Here is a 21,365-nt window from a genome sequence, read left to right as displayed (position 1 = left end):
TTGGCTAAAATTTAAGAAATGACATTTAACGAATTAGTAATAATAGTTGCGGAAAATATAAGTGAATTGATTATTAAAGCGAGCGGCTAATTTGAAAATTCGAATGACTTCAATGAGTTCAGCCGATAATGGTACTATAAAGAATAAATAAAAACCAATTATCCAGTTAAAATTCCATTGATTTGTTTTTATTGTTTATTGGCTAAAATTTAAAAGTTAAAAAAAACGATCAACTTTAACCGGTTAATCGATTACTGTAACCAACTACCATAATCAAATAATAATCGGTTAATTAATCAGTTAAATAATCAATAAATTAATCGGTTAATATGTATAAATATATATAAATGTTCAAAAGTTTCAAGTTTCGGAACATTATTATGATTATAATGGCGTAGAGCATGTTTATGATAGTGCATGAAATTTAAAAATAGGCGGAAAAAAAATCAATTTTTTAAATATTTTAACATTGATAAATTATTTATTCTTAAATTTATTTTTCTAATTAATAATTAATTGAGACTAGAGTAGATGTAACTTGTAAGCTTTGATTAATATGTTCCAAAAATATACGTGAATCAATATGATCATTTTAAGCCGCTTCTAAATAATTTAAACGCTTTAATTTTATTTATTTCAGTTCCTATTCCATATTGATAACATTCTCCAAGTTTATGCAATGACCTCAAATCACCAAATTCAACTGCTTCTTTATATAACTTAAATGCTTTGTTTTCATCTTTTTCGGTCCCTATTCCATATTGATAACATTCTCCAAGTTTACGCCATGACTCCAAATCATAAAATTCCTCAACTGCTTCTTTATATAACTCAAATGCTTTGTTTTCATCCTTTCCGGTCCCTATTCCATATTGATAACATTCTCCAAGTTTACGCCATGACTCCAAATCATCAAATTCCTCAACTGCTTCTTTATATAACTCAAATGTTATGCTTTCATTTTTTTCAGTCCCTATTCCATATCGATAACATTCTCCAAGTTCATGCAATGCCAAGCAATTACCAAATTCAGTTGCTTCTTTGTATGACTCAAATGCTTTAGTTTCATCTTTTTCAGTCCCTATTCCATATCGATAACATTTTCCAAGCTCATATAACGAACTAATATGACCTTGTTCAGCTGCTTCTTTGTATGACTCAAACGCTTTAATTTTATTTATTTCAGTTCCTATTCCATATCGATAACATTCTCCAAGTTCATGCAATGCCAGGAAATTACCAAATTCAGTTGCTTCTTTGTATGACTCAAATGCTTTAGTTTCATCTTTTTCAGTCCCTCTTACATACCGATAACATTCTCCAAGTTTACGCAATGACTCTAAATCATCAAATTTATCAACTGCTTCTTTATATAACTCAAATGCTTTGTTTTTATCTTTTTCGGTCCCTATTCCATATTGATAACATTCTCCAAGTTTACGCCATGACACCGAATCTTTAAAAAAAGCTGCTTCTTTATATGACTCAAATGCTTTGTTTTCGTCTTTTTCAGTTCCTATTCCATATTGATAACATTCTCCAAGCTTATGTATTGAAGTAATGTAACCTTTTTCAGCTGCTTCTTTATATGATTCAAATGCTTTAATTTTATTTATTTCAGTTCCTGTTCCATGATTATAACAATATCCAAGTTTAAATATTGAAGTAATATGACCTTTTTGGGCCGCTTCTTTGTAAAATTCAAATGCTTTGATTTTATTTATTACAGTTCCTATTCCATTTTTATAGCATTCTCCAAGTTTATATATTGAAGTAATGTGCCCTTTTTCAGCTGCTACTTTGTAAAATCCAAATGCTTTAATTTCATTTTTTTCCGTTCCCATTCCATATTGATAACATTCTCCAAGCTCATATATTGAAGTTATATGACCATTTTGAGCTACTTCTTTATATAATTCAAATGCTTTAATTTCATTTTTTTCAATTCCTACTCCATGTAGATAACATCTTCCAAGATCATATTTTGAATTAATATGACCTTTTTCAGCTGCTTCTTTGTACAATTGAAATGCTCTGATTTCATTTTTTTCAATTCCTATTCCGTACTGATAACAATAACCTAGATGACGTATATTACTTGGAGGTTCTGATTGGTCACTATACTCTATTTGCATGTTCATTTCTTCACTATCTTGTAACTCGAAAGATGATTGAGGACGTTGAGTAAAATGTTGTGAAGATAATATATTAGCATTCTGATCTTCACTCATATGGCCACCATTAAAATTGTTAATTAATTGTTGTTGTTTGGGTTGTGATTTTGCATTACTCGGTGCTTTTGAACATTTGTCAAGGTGGGCTTGCATTCGTTCAGGAACAGCTCGTTGATAATTTTTGCAACAGTATTTACATTGCACAAAAGGATGTGAGTTATTGCTTTCAACTACAGTCTTGAAGAAATGTTTCCAAACGGCGCCTTTCTTTCTCTCTTTTCTTATCATCTGATATTTAGTTTCTTATTTAGTTGTTTGTAAGAAATAAATATATCCAGCGAATTGAGGCGATAAAAAAAATGAATGGTTATATAAAGAATTATACAATTTACGCTAGTGAAAAAATGGAAATTTTGTGTTAAAAAAAGGAAAATTATTTAACCGGTTAATTAACCGTACTGTAATAATAAAATATATGGCTCGGTTAATTAACTTTATTTAGACTAAGAAATGTTACACTCTTATTTTTTTTTTTTGGATAATCGACCCCATAAATTGTGGAAAATTGGTGTAATTAACATCAAACTATTCATAAAAAAAAATTACCAAATTTGATTATAATCGGTTATAAATGGCGATAACTTCGTAATGAATATAATCAACTCAATGAAGCTGTACAATATCTTTCAATTATGATAATAATAAAAAAAAAAAATTTCACGTAACTAGTAAGTACCAGGAAAATCAGTTTATAAAGTTTTATATTGGGAAAATAATAATTTTTTTCATTCAAGTGTTACTTTCTAAAACTAGTAATGTTCAATTTTGCATCGATTGGCTATTAATTAATCTATATCACACCTTTCGATTATGGCACGTTTTGGATGTTTCAAGAAGCTTAGATATTATTAATAGTTCAAATTTATTGGAAACATCAAAAATTTGTATCGCTTAAAAGAATGGTTTGGTTTAAAAGACATAAACTTGTAATAAAGAATTCATTTTGTTTAATTGAAAATTTTCTTTGTATTTTATTTGAAAGAAATTCAAATTAAAGATAACTTCGACCATATTATAAGAAACTATTACTACGAAAACGAGTCTCTGAAAAATTAAGATAAACTCTACAAACGAATAGAAGGTGTGGATACATGGAGAAATTTGATAATGTGAACACAGTTTGTAATTTAGAAAACGAAATTTGGACATACTGTACATAATGAAACCACCTGAAATTAATCTATAGGACAGCCTGCAGTTTTTAGAAAATATCATTTCCGAAAGCTAAAAGGATTGTTGCTTCAGGTGGCAGTTGCTGATGGTGATTTACTCAGCTACCCACAGTGGCTACTTGTTCTTATCAATACAATTCATATCAATATACATACAGTAGGATCTTGGCGACGGAGGAGCAGTGAATTCAGCTGTTTCCAAATCTTTTTCTTATTCTGCTCGCTTATCGAGATACCAGAAGGATACCAGATAATCATAATCGCATGTTTCAATTATCTAACAAATAAATATAAGATTCCGTCTTCATTATTATTATTCGAATTTCAAATTAACCGTTGAAAGAGAAACTTCATCAAAAGGTTCACATGATAAAGCATTATTTTCTATGTGTTGTAGTAAAATAAAAAAATTAATTAATGATAATTTTAGTATAAAGAATATAAATGAAAAGATCTCACTTTTTTTACTTTTTTATGAATTAGTTTACTGCGTTTTATTTCTTGATTAGGCCAGAATTTTTGATCCTATCATCCTATGTAATCTTTCCTTTTCTGTAATAAAAATTCTTTACGGTTCGAATAATATTGCTTTTTCCACATTGAAATATATTTCTTAATTCAAATGCTTTGGGCGTTTTTTTTTGGATTATCATCCCAACGACTTTTTATAAGTTCTGCATAGCTTTGTTAGAATATCTTTTGGAATCTTCTGAAGTATACCTTTAACTGCTGTATTATCATAAGGTAATTTACAACAAATATCCGATGCTGTTGTAACTTTAGGCATAAATCTGAATAAATGTATAATAAGATATAATTAAACTTGATGACTTGTCTCATTTGTCTCATTTGAATTTATTAAATTTGGATAATCAAAATAATCAAAGGAAATTTATATAAATTTTAAATCTAATAATTAATGTTTTTTACTGGGGGTGACCATCACCGTTGGCCAGAATTATCAATTTTTACCGGCACTATATTCTTTAATGCTGGCCAATCGTCATAATTTCAGTCACCGGTGATCATCATCACCCTTCGGTGATAGTTAGAAAAATTAAATTAATAATATTGGACCACGTTATCGAAATTAAAAATTGAATAATCAGAATAATAATTATAGATGAGAATTAATTTTCTGGATTTTCTTTATTTTCTTTTAAACTTTCAGGTGCAATAAAAAATGTTACGCCTATTAGAATTCTTGTTTTATTGTAATTTCCACATAATTCCAAATCACCGATAGCTGGAAAGTGAAGTCCTTCATTAAAATATTATTACAATGAAGATCATGATGTTTACCATGAATACTTTTGAGGGCACCTGGTAATTCTTCTAATATTTTTAACCGTACCAAGTGTACTTTTCATCATTATACGTTTTCTTAATATAATTGAACAAATCATCATCATTTGTCCACATCATTACCATCATATACGAGTTTAGTTTGGGTCTCTTTTTAGCATCTTGCTTTGGCCATTTTGTGAGTTCCGTATGATTCCAAAACATCTCAACACGTGATTTTCGTGATTAGACGATGGTTTCGAACCTATATATTAAAACGTTAAAACATTTTGTTACTAAATAAACTAAATTCCGGAATATTACCTCGTCAAAAAATTGAATTAAAGTTCTCTTGATTATTAAGTTCTTTTAAAGCGATAGCTGTATTAGGAATATTTTTCCAGATTCTTTCTGTCGTATTATATTTAAGTCTAGGTCCCTTAACCCACGTGTCTTTAAATACATTGGCAAACATTGCCCAATCCACCTTTAGTTACGTACTCAATATTTACGATCTTCTTATGGTCAATCAATTCAAAATAGTTTAAATTATCCGTTGTTTCTAATTGACTATTTTGGATTAATTCATCAACTTTCGAATTACCACTCGTCCAATTCTTAAAATTTTGTGTAAAGCATGGGAATTATGGATTACATGGCGAATGATATAGGAATGGAACAGAATATTGTCTTAACTGAGAGCCGAAATGCCGAAGAGCCAGGATCTAAGAGGAAAGAAGAGTTAGAATAATAGAACGAACGAAAAAAAGACAAAAAGAGAAAAAAAAGTACCTTAGAACTTTGGAACCTTGTAACTGAAATATCAAGGTGCCAAAGTTGCCAAAGAGCCAGGACCTATTGCGCAGAACATAAAAAACAAAATAAAAGCTCTTGGTAAATTATATAATTTTGCTTTTCTTAATTTTTTTGAGGTATTAAATGAGTTTATATTAATTGGAAATTTTTTACATTATAGCTCACCGTTATCCTTATGTACTTGCATTTGAACATCTGTTATTGAAGTGCGTCATGTCTGAGAGGAAAGAATAGTCAGAACGAACGAAAAAAAGAGACAAAAGAAAAAAAAATGAAAAAAAGACGCACCTTAGAACTGAAGAGCTGAAAACCGAAGAGCTGAAAACTGAAGAGCTGAAAACTGAAGAGCCGAAATGCCAAAGAGCTGGGACCTAAGAGAAAAAGAAGTTAGAACGAAGTTAAAGAACAAAAAAAGAGAACAAAGGAGCGCAAAAATAAGAACCCACCTGTATGTGAAACCGAAATGGCAAGCGCAGATATTATATATATATAATTAAAATTCTACTTTGTATATATGTTTTTAAATATTAACTGTAACAGGTGAATTCAAGTTCAATGTAAAAAGACTGCTACTGATCTTTACATTGCATTTTGTTGCAGAATACTGGAAAGAAAATACCCCAAGTCTCAAGACTTTTTGAGGTACGTCCAGATGAGCAACTTTTAAGAAAGATACTGAGCATTTGAATTACAAATTTTATACATACAAAAATATACAAAAGCATTTGATGATTATAAGGTGATGTAATTTATTTATTTATTTTGTTTTTTGATGAAGGCAGAGCCAAGGATACATCTTCAACTACTGTTGCGGTTCTGAACTTGCAATGGGAACGATTCCAAACTCCGTTGATGAGCATACGATCCTGATCAGGTAGTATGGACGCTTGCATTCTCCTCTGAGGGAGTCTTCACAGCTTAATGTCTGCACTTCAGCTCCGTCCTGGGTCCTAGATGCCCCAGAGAACCAGAGCTATTGTTGTGTTTAATCATCACCTTCATCTTTTCCTAAGATTCTTACAAATCGTATTTGTAATATTGTTATTGTTATTAAAATTCATATAATTTGTATTCTTTGAGAAAACACCAGGATGAGACAAAATCAGATTCTGTCAAAATATTCTGGGAAGAGCAGACTGAACTACAACGGATCTGGATTCTAGAGATTGTTCTCTGTCCAAGTTGCATTCGAAACACATAATAAGTTATTTACAGTAACTGCCTTTTTTAGTTGCAAGGTGCCGGTGACATGCTGAAGCTTGAAAATGATCATCTCATGAAAAGTGCTGTTGATTCTTAAGAACTGCAGCCGGGTATCCTCAGTAATAGAGTTAAGGCTATGTCAAAAAAGGAAGAAGAAAGCGAACTTGTAGGTCTTTAGTTATCTTCAATTATACAATTAAAAGATCCCTCTTTTTAATCATGAATATATTATATTGTTCTAATGATTTAGGAGGGAGTTTAGTTTGACCAGATTTACACCAATATTTAGCAACTAATGGATTGTGACACCTTATGCAATTGCCATTCAATACTCGATTTGGGATAGGGATTGGAATCGATAATCGAATCAAATCGAATCTCATTTGTTGAAGAGAAAATTGAAATTAAGCAAAAAAATTAATTTAGCATTGCATCCAAAATTAAAGTGCATTATTTAAAATATTTTCAAAAAAGAAAAATTGATCGATAATAGCCTTCAAAAACTTAAAAATGACGAAATGATCGGCAATGATCGGCAATGATGTTATAGTAATTTACATGGGTATTAGCTGTTAGTAAAACGACCTATAATTTCTTAATAGATTTTACAATTTTAATTCAGAATTTATATATTTACTGATTATGGAATTAATTATCAAAGCTTAAAATGGATTATCTTTTAAGGAACAAAAAATCGAATCTACAAAGATTCGATAATCGATTCCCATCCCTAATCTGGGATAGTACAAGTTTGAAGTGTTAATTCTTGTTGTTCTTAGTCATCTCTTCATATTTTGTTACAATTTTCTTGTCTTGTTAAGTTCTAGGAACATTGTTTCTCATTGTTTTGAATCGATGGCGTTAGTTTCTTGTTATTTTCGACAATTTTCTTATTATGCTATGAGCCGGATTTGAACTTTCATTTTGATATTAATATTTGAAATCGTCATCCGAATTTTCATAACTTTTAAAAAGAAGTTCATTATCTTTTTCGAGAAAGGCTGTGTATCAGTTTCTTAACTTAACATATCGAGTTTCCGAAGTGCTTGATTAATCGTAGTGATATGTTCTCCAATTATAGATTCATTTTCCTAATTGTTCACTAACAAGATTTTCCCGTTATTTAATCCATTATTTGTAATATTAACCTATCAAATTCAACTGAATCTGTTCCAAATTCTTTAAAATCTGAGCTAACAAAATAATTTGAAGAGGTTTACATATTTTATAATTTTATTCTTGAATTAATAAGTCCCAGAAGCGTTACTTTTAATTACTTCTTAATATTAGATTGTTTCTCATCGCTTTGAGTCGAAAGCTTTAATTTGCCCTATAAAAAATTTTTATCCGAATATTTCCATTATTTCTCCGTGTCTTCCGTAAAAATTCTGTGAAAATGATACATTCACGGAAAAAACATGGAAAGATAAAACACGGATCAGATTTTTTACAGGGTTACTGTTCTTTTATCATCTCTTCATATTTAGTGACAATTTTCATATTGTATTTCGAGCCAGATTTACAGTATATCTTATTTTGACACTAAGATACGAAATCGTAAATTTTGATCCGGAGATTATTTTTTTTTCGTTTTAATAGCATAGCATATCGGCTTTTAAACTAACATTCAATTGTTCTAGTTCAAGATTTTTTCTCGCTCAACTTAACTTCCGAAATGCCTGATACATTGATTTATGGATACTGGATAATGGAATAACTTGTTCTTCGATTATAGAATCGTTGTTTTTATTAAAATGTTAGTCGCTACCATTCTCGGCGAAATGTCAATTTGACGAAATGGAATTCGGTGCCCGTGAAATGGATTCGATAAAATGAACTTTCGGCGTGAAATATCCCTTCGGTGAAATAGTTTCGGCGAAATGGGTTTCGGTGAGATGGATTTCGGCAAAATGTACCGTAACCATTTTATAAATTACCCAATTTATTTTACTAATCAATAATAAATTGGGTAATTTATAAAATATAACCCAATTTATTAATAGTCGGTTAAATTAACCTTAATCGGTTACAGCAAAATTCGAAATATAGTGGTCACTTGAAAATTTTGATTGTCGGGATTGTCGGGTATTCGGGTACTCGGGTACTCGGCTAGTCGGGTTATTAAAAAAGATATATAACACGTGACATATAATATGTGGTTAATACACCTTTTTTTTGCTACGATAATCCAGCCATTTATACATTTTTACAAATATTTACATCGTTTTGGGTTGGTAAAAGTTCAATTTCCTTCGAAATATTAGCAAAAACCCAGTCAACAAATTCCGAGTCCACAATTTTTGGTTTGTGGCATCTTTTTGTGTGAGGCCGTGCAGGGATTTGTGAACAAATTCTACTGCATAATTACGTTCGGCTTTTTTCCTCTTCCATATTACTTCTCTTGCTTGACAAGTGCATTTTTGACCATATGTGTTTTGACAATCTAAAAAAATAAGACAAATTGGACAGGCATTCAAAGTTCAAACGAAATTCCAAAGAAAATGCCATTGTTCAATAAAAATCAATAAAGTAATTTAAGAAATATTGATATTGTTAAAAAAAAGTTTATTTGTTAATTTATGTTATATTGATATGTTTACATATTATATAGTATATACAATTATACTCTATTATACTTTATAGTTTATACTACGCGATTTATTATATTCATATAAATATATATGTGAGACGTGTTATGTATCTTTTCTAATAACTCGACTAGCCGAGTACCGACAATCAAAATTTTCATATATTTCGAATCTTGCTGTAATTACTGTAATCGGTTCCACTTCTAAATTCTTTGAATGGGATGATTAGAAATGGCTATCCAAACACCAGTAACCAGTTTTACTTAAAGAGTAGTTAGTTTAGTCATATTAATTAAATGCTTTTAATCCATTATAACAATATATCGAATATGTAATAGATATTCGTATGAAATTAACGGATAAACGGATGAAGAATATCCGCAGACTCTGATCCCAAATAATAATTCTGATTGATGATTGGTTACGCTACATTCGCTATAATTAAACCAGTTAGTTACTATGTTGATTTTCGCAGTAATAATGTTAGTTTTTGCATTACAAATATGAATCGCATTTTTAAACGATTTTTGTTTGTGAATTAAGAAATTCAATGCTTAAAGATATTCCTTAAATACATATAAAAATAATTTACAAAGATTTAAATGCACACTTTGTGTAATAAAATTAGATTTTTTTCGATTACTTACATATATAGTATAACTTTAATCATTTATTTTTTTAGATAAAAAGATTCTGGTATAAAAAATTTCCATGATTATAATAATTATTATATGCAGGGTTTCAATATAAAATATGTATTCTTGGGTATTGATTTGCAACATAAAAATCAACATTGTTACTGCAATAATTCGAAACCGGTAATGAATGGTTACGCGAATATATACTGTAGTTTACTTAAATATTCAAAATACTATCATGCATACATCATTTCTTGATTTTAAAAAATATAAATAAACAGCAAATTCTAGCAGCTACCTAAAAATTTAACTTAGATATGAACAAAACACGTCAAAAATCTGACGACTCGGAAAGTTCTTTTATTTCCATACCTTACAAATTACAAGAGGAAAATATCATCTTATCTCAATCACAATCACATTCTGAACATATATCAGCTATTTCAAATCGAAAAGCTAATTACGTGGATTCGATGTCACATTTAACAAACCAACAATACAATGACTTAAACTTTAAAGCGCCTGGCCATCATTTGTTCTCTATTCTTACAAATTCATATCCTCAACAGGCTTCAAGCGCAAATGCTAATGATATGGCTTCTTTGCATTATCCATGCCAATATGACCCAATCACGTTAATGCAACCACAACAACAAATTTCTCAAACTATATACTCTCAAGATAAAGCACAACGTGCTGTTCACTGTAATAAATTTTTTTATCGACCATATAACGATTTTTTAAATTATCACATAAAATGTGAAAAAGTTTCTCTACAATTATTAAATAATTCAATGCAATCTAAAGCGAATGAATATATTTTTTATTACCAACAACAAAATAATAATCAAATTTATCAAATATCATGTGAAATTGCTTCTTCCAATTATCTCAACAAGAAATTTTACGGTATCGAAATTGAACCAAATATGGAACAGAAACAATTAGTTTTCACATCCGATCAACAAGAGAATCTTAAATTCTATTTATCACAATATTTAGGCAACTATTTATTTAACTAAGGAATATTCAATTTTTATGTTTCAAACTTTTACAAAATAAGTTATAATTTCAAACCATAAATTAAGTTTTCATTGTAATGTATACATCTTGTTTACCTACTATAAAAAAAATTCTAGAAAAAAACTCCGATCATTTTTCTAGTTTTCATTCCGAACAAACTCAGGCACGTGATTATTTTTCTGAAAAAATTTTTATAGGGCTATGTTAAGATTAAAATTTTAAATATGTATTTATCAAGTTGTTTTCAATAATACAGTTATATGAAAAATCACTTAATGAGAGTTGGGTGTTAAAAGACAATAAGGGAAAAGGAAAAGGAAAATATTATAAAGAGGGAATAGCGATTATAAGACTATAAGTTGTTTTTCATGGATGACAAAATTACGGGCGCATTTTTGTCAAAATAAAAATCAAGTTTAATAATTATTAAAATCTTTAATATTTATTTATAATAAATATTATTTTTTAAAATTATCATTTATTTAGCCATATAGTTCCGAATATTTTCTTTTTATTTTATAGTGTTACTGCTCGACAATTTCCCCAGTTTATGTAATTATTTTCTTTCATTATATTCATTATTTCTTTATATTCTTGCATTGTTGTTAGCGTATATAATTGTATTATTTCATTATATTCTGGTGTTGTCTCTCTTTCTTCATTTATAATTCTTCTCTTTTATGTTATATTTTTAATTCAGATTAGTTTTATTCTTAAAGTTCTACTTTGATATTTCTTATATGCATTTTCTAGTATCTTATCCATTTATTTTTATGCAATACTATTATGTGATTAGTAATATATAAATGTAATATTCTAATTATTAAAGAACGAAGAAATACCAAATTAGAAATTAGGTTGGATTGAAAGCGTAGAAAATTTTCGTCAGTATAGTGTGTTGATATGTTTATATACAGTTTGAACATTGTAGATTTTTATCTAAATATTATCATTGGCTGTTCAGTTCTAGACTAATATTGGATGCCGCATCCAGTGTTATTATAAATTCAAAAAATTCTTATACGCGCAAAGCGCATATCATTAATAAAATTCATATGCGCAACCTACTAATTTCATATGCGCTTTATATATTAGATTAAAATAATGATAGGCGATACTAAGAAAAATGCCACCTAATATTTTCAACGAAATACGCGGGAAATAAAAGTAATGTACGCTGCGCCTACTGCGTGAATCCAATTTAAATCACTGCCCGCATCCTGCATAAAAATACAGATTCTTCTTAATAACCGATAATATTTATTATTATTATTGATGTAAAAAAGAATATTTATAATTGATTGTATTTTAATCTAATAACATCAAAGGTAAAAAAAATGAAATTCAATGATCACACAGCAAAGTGATAAACTAATCACGTGATTACTGGCCGACATCTAACATCAGCCATTCGACCGGCATTAAGAAATTAACCATGTGACAAATCTTATGTGACAAATAGTGATTTTGCAAAGAAAATTCGCCCATAATACTTGAAGAAGTGGAGGGTGTGACCCGGGTGACAAATTATATAGATCACGTGGGTTTGAGAATGACCCTTTGTTTTTAGATTACAATAATTACAATATTAAATATTAAAATAAATTCCACTTTGTTCTTTAATTGTTAATTATTATTAATTCAGCAATGCATTGTAAAATGAAATAATAATGGTAAAAATTAATGATAAAATTTTATAATATTTAGTCATACTGTCATATAAACGAATGTTGTACTTATTACGATATTTTTTTTTTTTATTTATCACCAGTTCGACATATAAAGACGATAAATAGGGATTTCCTCTCATCAATAGCTCCTTATCCTAAACTAAAAATCTAACCTCATTAATATTAGCTAATGGTTAGATAAACCTATCCAATTGAACAGAACTTTCTTTTTATGAGGCTTTGAATGATATTTTTACCCGCCCAATAATAATATGTAACATAATTTCTTTCGCGACGCGTTATTAATTATCATAGTTTTATTAATTTGTGCAACAAATGAACCATCAAAATTTGGAAAAACTAAATGAAAAAAAATAGTGTATCTCAAAGTAGGGATTCTTTGTACTGTATGCACGTACTTTGATGTACACATGATTGGCTAATAGAAAATTCTCCTATTTGTATGCATATTATTAGAAATTTTGATCGGCGCATTACATCATATCTATTTTTATTGTCCACACTCTAAAAATAACAACAAAAATTAAACTGGTGTTCAGGAGATCAGGAGATTAATTTAATTCGGCTAAAAAACGAATAAAAATTAACCTCGTTATTTTAATTTTTTAGCATATATATTTTATTTTTCTGTAACTGGTAAATCCTTTAGTCACGTGATTAAGGAGCCAAGCCTAACGCCAAGCTAAATTATAAATTTTTCAAAGTGATACAAGTGCTTTACTTGATATGGTTTAACTTAAATATTACATCATACATTATTGATTCGCGGTTATTATGTCAATGAAATTTCTATAATAAAAAGTTCTCATATATTTAAAGAAATTATCTTGTGATTATAATATGCTTATTAATTAAAAGGTACGCGTAATATAAACCGTAGTAGTTGTTTAAAAGTTATGAGCTAATTATTTATTATTCGGAAGATTATTACCGCCCCATAATAATGTGCATGCATTTACTGAAGAACAATTATGTACATATCGGCTATCCCGGGCTAACCACATTTCTTTTTTAAGTTTTCCACGGAATTTCCGTCAAATAAATAAATAAAAAAAAAAATTTCAATATAATAATAATAATTCTAATAAGAAATATAAAATAAAAATGGTACATTCTGAATGGATCGACCACTCAATAAATTATATAAAAATTTGTTACTGTTCTACAATATGATTAGTTTATATATTATAATTCTTTTTTTGCAGTACATAATACATTGTTCAAACGCAAGTAATATAAAACTTTACTTATCATTGCTCAATAAATTCCTGTATTTAGATGTAAAATAAGCAAAATAAGTGTTTCAAACACAAAGGAGATATTATTTAAGAAGTCATTTAAACAATCATTTCCAATAAAGAATTCCTGATAACTAACTGATAAGATGATAAGATTCAATAAATATTATAAATGAAGTTAGACCCTTTTTTCATTTTTGATCTAATATTTTTTAGGAATGAACAAATAACGGCGCGTTATTTTGACCAGTATTTATAATATATTAATTTAGCACGCCACTTTTAATATATTCGGGTAAAAAAAAAACCAGATTTTCTTTGATCTAAATAGATAATATATTTATATGATTATATATTTATTTACATTCTTTTTATAACATGAGAAAATCAAAAAGAATTCTATTATCTCATTAAAAGGTTATTTAATCAACGTTTCAAATATATTAAAAAAGTTCGTTATTGCCCTTATAAAAGCGATAAAATAAGAACGTATTTTGATTTATTTATTTGATCCAATTATTAAAATTATAATATTATCCTACGTAATCAAATCAATAAAGTGCATCTATGAAGTATAGATAATGTTCGGCTATCAGTCACATTTAGAAATTTACGCCCAAAACTTCATATGTAATTACTGTTGGGAAAAAATATAATATGATCCTCAATTATTTGGAAAGAAAGAAAAATTTTTATGATATCATGATACATTTAAGTTTCTTTGTATTTTGGTTATTTTAAAGCTTTTATAGCTCTTATAGTACAATAATAAAGAAATTATCTTATATTGTTAATCACGAGAAAATTTTATTCCCACGAATAATACTAATAAGTCTTTAAATAGCCCTATATAGAACGCCCGCCTGTATTGTCACGTGATTTTAAAAATCCGCAGAAAAATGCACTTATGCAGGAATTAGTCAAAATATGGTTAGCGCTTAAATAATTATATTAAAAAATTTGAACCTATTTAACCTAAACCTATTTGAAAATATATATATATATGTATAAAATGATCGAACCAATAATAAATCGAATATTGAGCATAACCCGAAAAATTTCAATTAATTGGTACAACAATTTTATTATTATTTTTCTATTTTTTCTAAATATTTGTTAACAATTACTCTACCTTTTTATATTTACGTATTATAATGATGTATTTTATTATATCATGATTTTCGCGCGTTATCAAACGCGAAAACATTATTATAAAATATCAAAAATATCTTAATCAAAATATTTTTTTACATTTTAATAAACATTATGTAAATAAATGATTAATTTTTCTCCTTAAATAGTTTTACATTTATTTTGTTTTATTTTATGTTATCTTTTTTTTTTTTGTGATCAAATAGATCACCGCCCACTTTACATTAATTAATTATTAATTCGGCCGAATCATTTGATTTTTATTTCATTAAATTCATTGTTTAGTTACTTAATCAAGTTATCTCAATATTTTCTTTAAACAAAGAACAAAATTATCGATCATATTTGAAATTATGAATGTAATATAAAGATTAGTGAAATTAATTAAAAACCATCCGGTATTCGTTCGGGAAATTCCGTTGTTTGTTTACGCTCCGGTTGAGAATTTTTATTTTGTTTCAGAAAGATTATTAAATGCATTAATGAAATTTCATCTTTTTTGCTTTTCACATTAAATTATTTTTTCCGATGTTTGTTTTTTTTTATATATTTTTTTTTATGGCAAATCAATTCGGTTAAACAAGTCCAAGCAGAAAAATTGATCAGCCGATGCACAAAAAAAATTACCGAAGTAAATATTTATAGTTACTCCGAATTTAATAAATAAAAAATCGATTCCTACCCATATGGAATTACGATTGGCCATAAATCATTTCACCGGGATCGGATTAAAATTGACTAAGGTTATGTTTAATTGGTGTCCCCATAAGAACATTTACCTTTCAATCTTCCCAATAAGGGTTTCATCTAAGTTCTACCGCATACACAAATGCAAATATGGAACATCTTAACCCTTGTAAGTATATGACGTAATGATGCAACTATCCACTTAGAAGGAGGGATTGCTTAAATTACGTTATTAATTTTAATTGGGGGATGCGATATAACGATCATCTTCCTAATATATTAATTTATGTAACAAATGGGCAACCAACAATGAACTAATGAACTAACCAAACTATATTTTAAAAATAATGTATATATGCCAAGAGTTAAGCCTTTTTTACAAATAAATTTGAGGGAATTTACAATAATTTTCACGAAAAAAGAAAATAACAATGAAAAAGTATATATATATACATTATATATATATACATTATATATATATATTATATATAGATATATTTACTGTATATATATATATATATTTATTTATTTCTACGCACATCCATGGTGAATTCGTAAGATAATGCCATCATCATTACTTCATACGTTGACTAATGAAACAAGTTTTATTGAAAGAAAATAATTTCTTCAGCCTCTTTGTATCAAAATATTTTCAATAAAGGGCCATATGTGTTTTTTTCAAACCATTTGCATATGCATATAATTGTGTTTACCTTACACCACATGAATTTGTATGAATGGACAGTGTATTTAGACCATTTAAACTTGGAATCTAGCGAAAAGACAAGAAACACAATGACTCATTTTTTTCATTCGAGGTTCCCGCCCATCTTTGATGACAATGTGTGGCATTAAACAATGATGTATTTGTAAAAAAAAAAAAAAAAAAAATTATCGTACTTTTTGCATTATTTATATTCACATGAAATGAATACAATGATTGTTTGTTTGGTTTACGTAACATATGAAAATTGCATCTATTTGACAATGATTTTCGCGTTCTAGAAAATGTTTTTAGTTTTTCTAGTAAATTCTACGTCATAATTTTCAAAAGGAAAAATGTTTCATTTAACACAAAGAAAATCTTTTTTTGCAAATTTGGGTATAATCGGGTATAATTGATTCCTTTGCAATTAAATTAACTGAACAATTAATGTACAAAATAAAAAATAAAAATAAAAAATTCTGATTGTTTACTTCTTTTACTAAAAGAGAAAAGATGAATAAAACTCCGAACAATTTCAAACATAATATAAAAAAATATTTTTAAATAGATATCCACATATTTTTTTTTTTTGATATATTAAATGAACGAATCATTTGATTATTATAATAACAAAGAATTCTTTGTATAACTTTTATATATAACATTTAGTTACGCAGCATAAGATAACAAAAAAATTAATACGTAACTGCAGAATTTCCTTGTCAATTCAATAGAACGAATCATATTAAGGAGGAAAAAAAAATGTTACAGTGACACATTTCTGGAAGTTCTTTTACATATCAATAAAGGAATCATCTTCTTTTACTTTTTTTGTTCGGGTACTTGGAAAAAAATTTTTTTTTAACAATATAATATGATTCACCAATTTGGTCAATGAAGTTTTTCAATTGGGAATGTTAAGCAAAGCAAATCCGATGTGAAACCCAATAAATTTTATGCTGGATGGTTACACAAACCCTTTATTTGTTGTAACAATGATTTTTACATACGTAATCTGGGACTGGGTTTGACAATTTTACAAAAATTACAAAAAATCGAATTTCTATGTGTTTTATAAATTTGGAAATTATAATTCGTATCACTTTTTTTCATGAGAGGGAATAATAATATTTTATTTTCTAGCATGTGTAATGAAATAATTGGTCTAAAAATGAATCTTACTATACATAGAAGAAAATGGCGGAAAACTTTTGAGAAAAAAAAAAAAATTATGTTTCCTAATTCCTAATTAGTAAAAATTCACGTAATTGTTTATAAGGGTAGCATTTCTTTTCAGAACCTTATTTCAGTCTCAAACTTTACATTAATTATCAATAACGTTTACTGGCCTTTCATTGTTTTATTGTTTTACGACAAAAAAGAAAATGAGCGTGTGTTACAAAATTTTCAGCCGCATATGTTGCATCAAAAAAAAAAAGTTTAAACAGAAAAAAAAAGGGAATTAAAATGAACAAGGTTACAATTAAAAATACTGGCCACTTCCAAGGGAAGTTGTTCAATGATTTTTAGGTGAACTTATTCCGATTGATCTATATTTGGGTAAACGCTGATTATAAATAGGAAATTCGCGAGAAAATCAGGAGATTTTTTGTATTAACATTATTTATAGAAAGGAATCAACTATCTAATTATTATCTTTCTTATGAAATAATAATAAAATCACGCCCACTAAAAATAAACATGAATTCATTTTATTCATTTTGTGAATCGTTTCTTCTATTACCTGGTATTATTGCATATGCATACACGTTGAAATAATGCGTGTATGATGGATGCATTCATATATCATATATATAATAATAAAAATATTACATAGTATGTAATATTTTTTTAATGCTTTATGACAGCATTTAAATATTTCATTGGTTATTTTATTGCTTTAAAAGCGGTTGTAAAAATTACTCCCTTCTTTAATGACGTTAATAAAATACCTTACCTTTAAAGGATGAGAAAAAGAAAAAAATGTTACTCCAATATCAAACTTTTATTCTAATAGTTATTGTACAAATTAAGTAATAATTGACATTTTTTATGATCGCTGCTTTTAAAGCTTCTTATCACTGGATACACAATAAAATTAAATAATATTTCTATTACAAAAATATGAAACAATTATTTAATAATAAATATTAGTGGTATGATGTTTATGGTATCTATAATCTATAATAAAAATAATATAAAATAAAATAAAATAAAAATATGTAACACATTATTGTTTACATATAATTAATAATCCAGAATATATTTTTCCCGCCCATTGATATACCGAATAAATTGTGTACAGTATATAATAAGTATAGTAGTACATCATATTACATGAAAAAATATTTCTCAATTATTAATGTATATAAAATTTTTTTAAAGTAATAAATAAAAAAAAATTTTTTTTTTTGTTTTTTTTATTCAGATTTTGCCAATCTTAGTTCTATACTACATATGAATATCTTAGAATGAAAAATGATATGAATGAAAAAATGCGAGTGAGTGAAACGAAAACTCTAATAATAATTCGATATTTACAGGAATCGTTTTAAGTTTAATATTTTTTGTTTATACAAAAAATTCGTAAAATAATAATAGTAAGTATTTCGATAAAAAAAAAAAATTTATAATATGATAATTTCGTATTAAATCGTATTTAAATTAATATTGGTTAAATGGCGGATAACTCCACTCCGTTATTTCAGTGGCTTCGCAAGTTGTAAACGGGCTTACAGGTGGGGTTAAATTTATCGGAGTTATTGGAGTTATTGGAGTTATTGGGTTTATCATCGAAGTTTGTAATTGTAATTGATTTTGAATGTCAAATCTTTCGAGCAGTACAACGTTAATTTGACTTGACAAATTTAAAAGATCTTCCGTTCCCATAGCAGAGAAATTTGGAGCGATTATCGGTTGAGGTTGTTGTTGTGTAATATTGTTGTTGTTGATACAATTGTTTTTCGTTGTGTTTGTTAATTTTTCTACCAAGTTTTCTAATTTGCCGATTCGGTCGTTAAGAACATCGATATATTCGTCATTTTGTTCACATCGTCTACAATAAGTATTGTTTTGTTTTATTGCTTTTGGGGTTGTAGTTTTCTTTTTTGGAGTAGGAGGATTTGTTCTACGAACAGTCATTATGTGTGTCCTTCCTGTAACATCTATATGTCCTTCGCTAACAGCAAGTGCTTTTCGTCCTCGTTTTGATTTTACAACGACGGGCTTTTCATCAAAAGAATTTGGTGGACTCATTTTTATTAAATTTCGTTTATTTTATTTTTTTTATAAAAAAAAATGAAATATTTTGAAGGAAGATGTTGAGTGACTAGGAAGCAAACTTTCAGACTTTATATACAAGAAAGGGTTACACAAAAATTTATTTATATTATTTATTTAAAATAAACAATTAATGCCCAATTTTATGTAAACTGAAAATTATTGTAAAAGAAAAAAAAAATTGTGTATTGTTGTTTTTTTTAGCAATATAATTGTAAATGAGAAAAGAATTTTCATTGTTTGAATTATTGAATAGCTTTTTTAGTAATTAATTATTTATTACAGTTTAACTTGTAGTCTACTTTATATTTTTAGATCATTTTTAGAGGATACAAGCATTTTTCTTCTTTTCTTGAACCTTGCAATAATTTGTTTCCTTTTATTGTCTCAATAGTAAAAAAAATCATTTATTATTATTATTATTGTTATTATTATTTGAATTCATCCTATAAAGGAGTTTTCTTTAAAATTGATTTACTATTGTATATGCTGTATATTACGCATATAATTATAGTGTACATTATTTATGTTCTTTATAATATATATATATATATATTTTTATCTTTTGACTCGCTAGTATTTTTAGTAAACAGGTATTTTTTTTTTTTCGGAAAAAATTTCCGACTTGGCAATATTTCTGACTCTCGAATATTCTTTTCAACCACGTTGTTATTACTTGAATATTCCTACTTGAATTAAAAAAATACTGGTTTATTTCTGTCGGAACTCGGAACTCGGACCAAATTCGGTCCGAAACACCCGAATGATATTATAATATTATTCACTTTACGAGATATTAAAAATTCGGTCCTTTTTCTTTAGTTTTGTATTTGTAGCATATTATCATTTTTGTTAAATCAACTCAACCGCAGCTATGTACAGAGTCAGAATTCTTTTTTGACAAACATGTACAGCGCAGCAATTTTTTTTTTTTATTTTGTTTTCTTTAAATCTTATCTTTTAATCTATTATCATTTATCAACAAAGAAAGTATGTTCATAATTATATTAATAATTTTTGTCGTTTTAAATTTGTTTCATTTTTTTTAAAACAGAAATCCTATATTTAAAAGCCATCACATGATTGTTGCTTGTGACTCGCACAAAATCACAAAATCCGAGCCACTAATGGACATACCATATGTGAAAATTTTCTTTGTTATATTTCTATTAGAGTGCATATTTAAAATATTTTAAATGAATCTTTTAACATAGCTCATGGAACCAAACATAAAATATGATGAAAATCAACCTGTTTATGATATCATAGATTACGAGAGGTTCACATTTCAATCGGGATATGTAAAATGTAAACAATTAGTTATAATTGTGAATGCTATATGTGCAGTATTAACACGTGCGGGTAATCCTGCATCGTTTTTTGTTTTATTTCATATTCGTACTTCATAATGACGAAATTTTTCCCGCGGAGATTGTTGTTGTTAAAGAAGAATGTACATAAAAGGCACCTGTTGAAAATCTTTTTTTTTTTTTTTTTCCTTCAAATAATTGAGACAAAACAATGTAAATGAATTGGGAACTAATTAAGACGATCAAAAAGAAACGGGCACAATATGTTTTCGGAAAATCATTTATGGAAAGGTAATTTTGGATTGTTGTGCTACAGTATTCTGCAGATCCTTGTGGCGGTTTGG

At 27.6% G+C, this 21,365-nt stretch overlaps 3 protein-coding genes across 3 annotated transcripts; 1 reads left to right on the top strand and 2 right to left on the bottom strand.

The window, feature by feature from the left end:
• Window positions 1–587: 587 nt before the first annotated feature.
• OCT59_014087 (uncharacterized protein) lies at window positions 588–2,231 on the bottom strand (the record flags this gene model as incomplete). Its single annotated transcript, XM_066141943.1, has 1 exon — window positions 588–2,231. The coding sequence occupies one exon, from the start codon at window positions 2,229–2,231 to the stop codon at window positions 588–590; it is 1,644 nt and encodes a 547-aa protein (XP_066002022.1).
• Window positions 2,232–10,252: 8,021 nt separating this feature from the next.
• OCT59_014086 (uncharacterized protein) lies at window positions 10,253–10,957 on the top strand (the record flags this gene model as incomplete). The annotated part of the gene is made up of 1 exon (XM_025310086.1): window positions 10,253–10,957. The coding sequence occupies one exon, from the start codon at window positions 10,253–10,255 to the stop codon at window positions 10,955–10,957; it is 705 nt and encodes a 234-aa protein (XP_025186189.1).
• A 7,900-nt stretch (window positions 10,958–18,857) lies between these two features.
• On the bottom strand, window positions 18,858–19,754 carry OCT59_014085 (uncharacterized protein). Its single transcript, XM_025313921.2, has one exon. It carries the CDS (start codon window positions 19,685–19,687, stop codon window positions 19,097–19,099), a length of 591 nt encoding a protein of 196 aa, XP_025186190.1. The 5' UTR covers window positions 19,688–19,754; the 3' UTR covers window positions 18,858–19,096.
• Window positions 19,755–21,365: the final 1,611 nt, after the last annotated feature.

The sequence above is a fragment of the Rhizophagus irregularis genome, chromosome 21 (genome assembly GCF_026210795.1).
Source record: "Rhizophagus irregularis chromosome 21, complete sequence".
In the NCBI taxonomy this organism is placed as follows: domain Eukaryota; kingdom Fungi; phylum Glomeromycota; class Glomeromycetes; order Glomerales; family Glomeraceae; genus Rhizophagus; species Rhizophagus irregularis.
This window is presented reverse-complemented; position numbering and strand designations above follow the sequence as displayed.

Excerpts from the sequence above, each read along its gene's own strand:
- OCT59_014085 (XM_025313921.2), bottom strand. The coding sequence starts at position 19,687 with ATGAGTCCACCAAATTCTTTTGATGAAAAGCCCGTCGTTGTAAAATCA.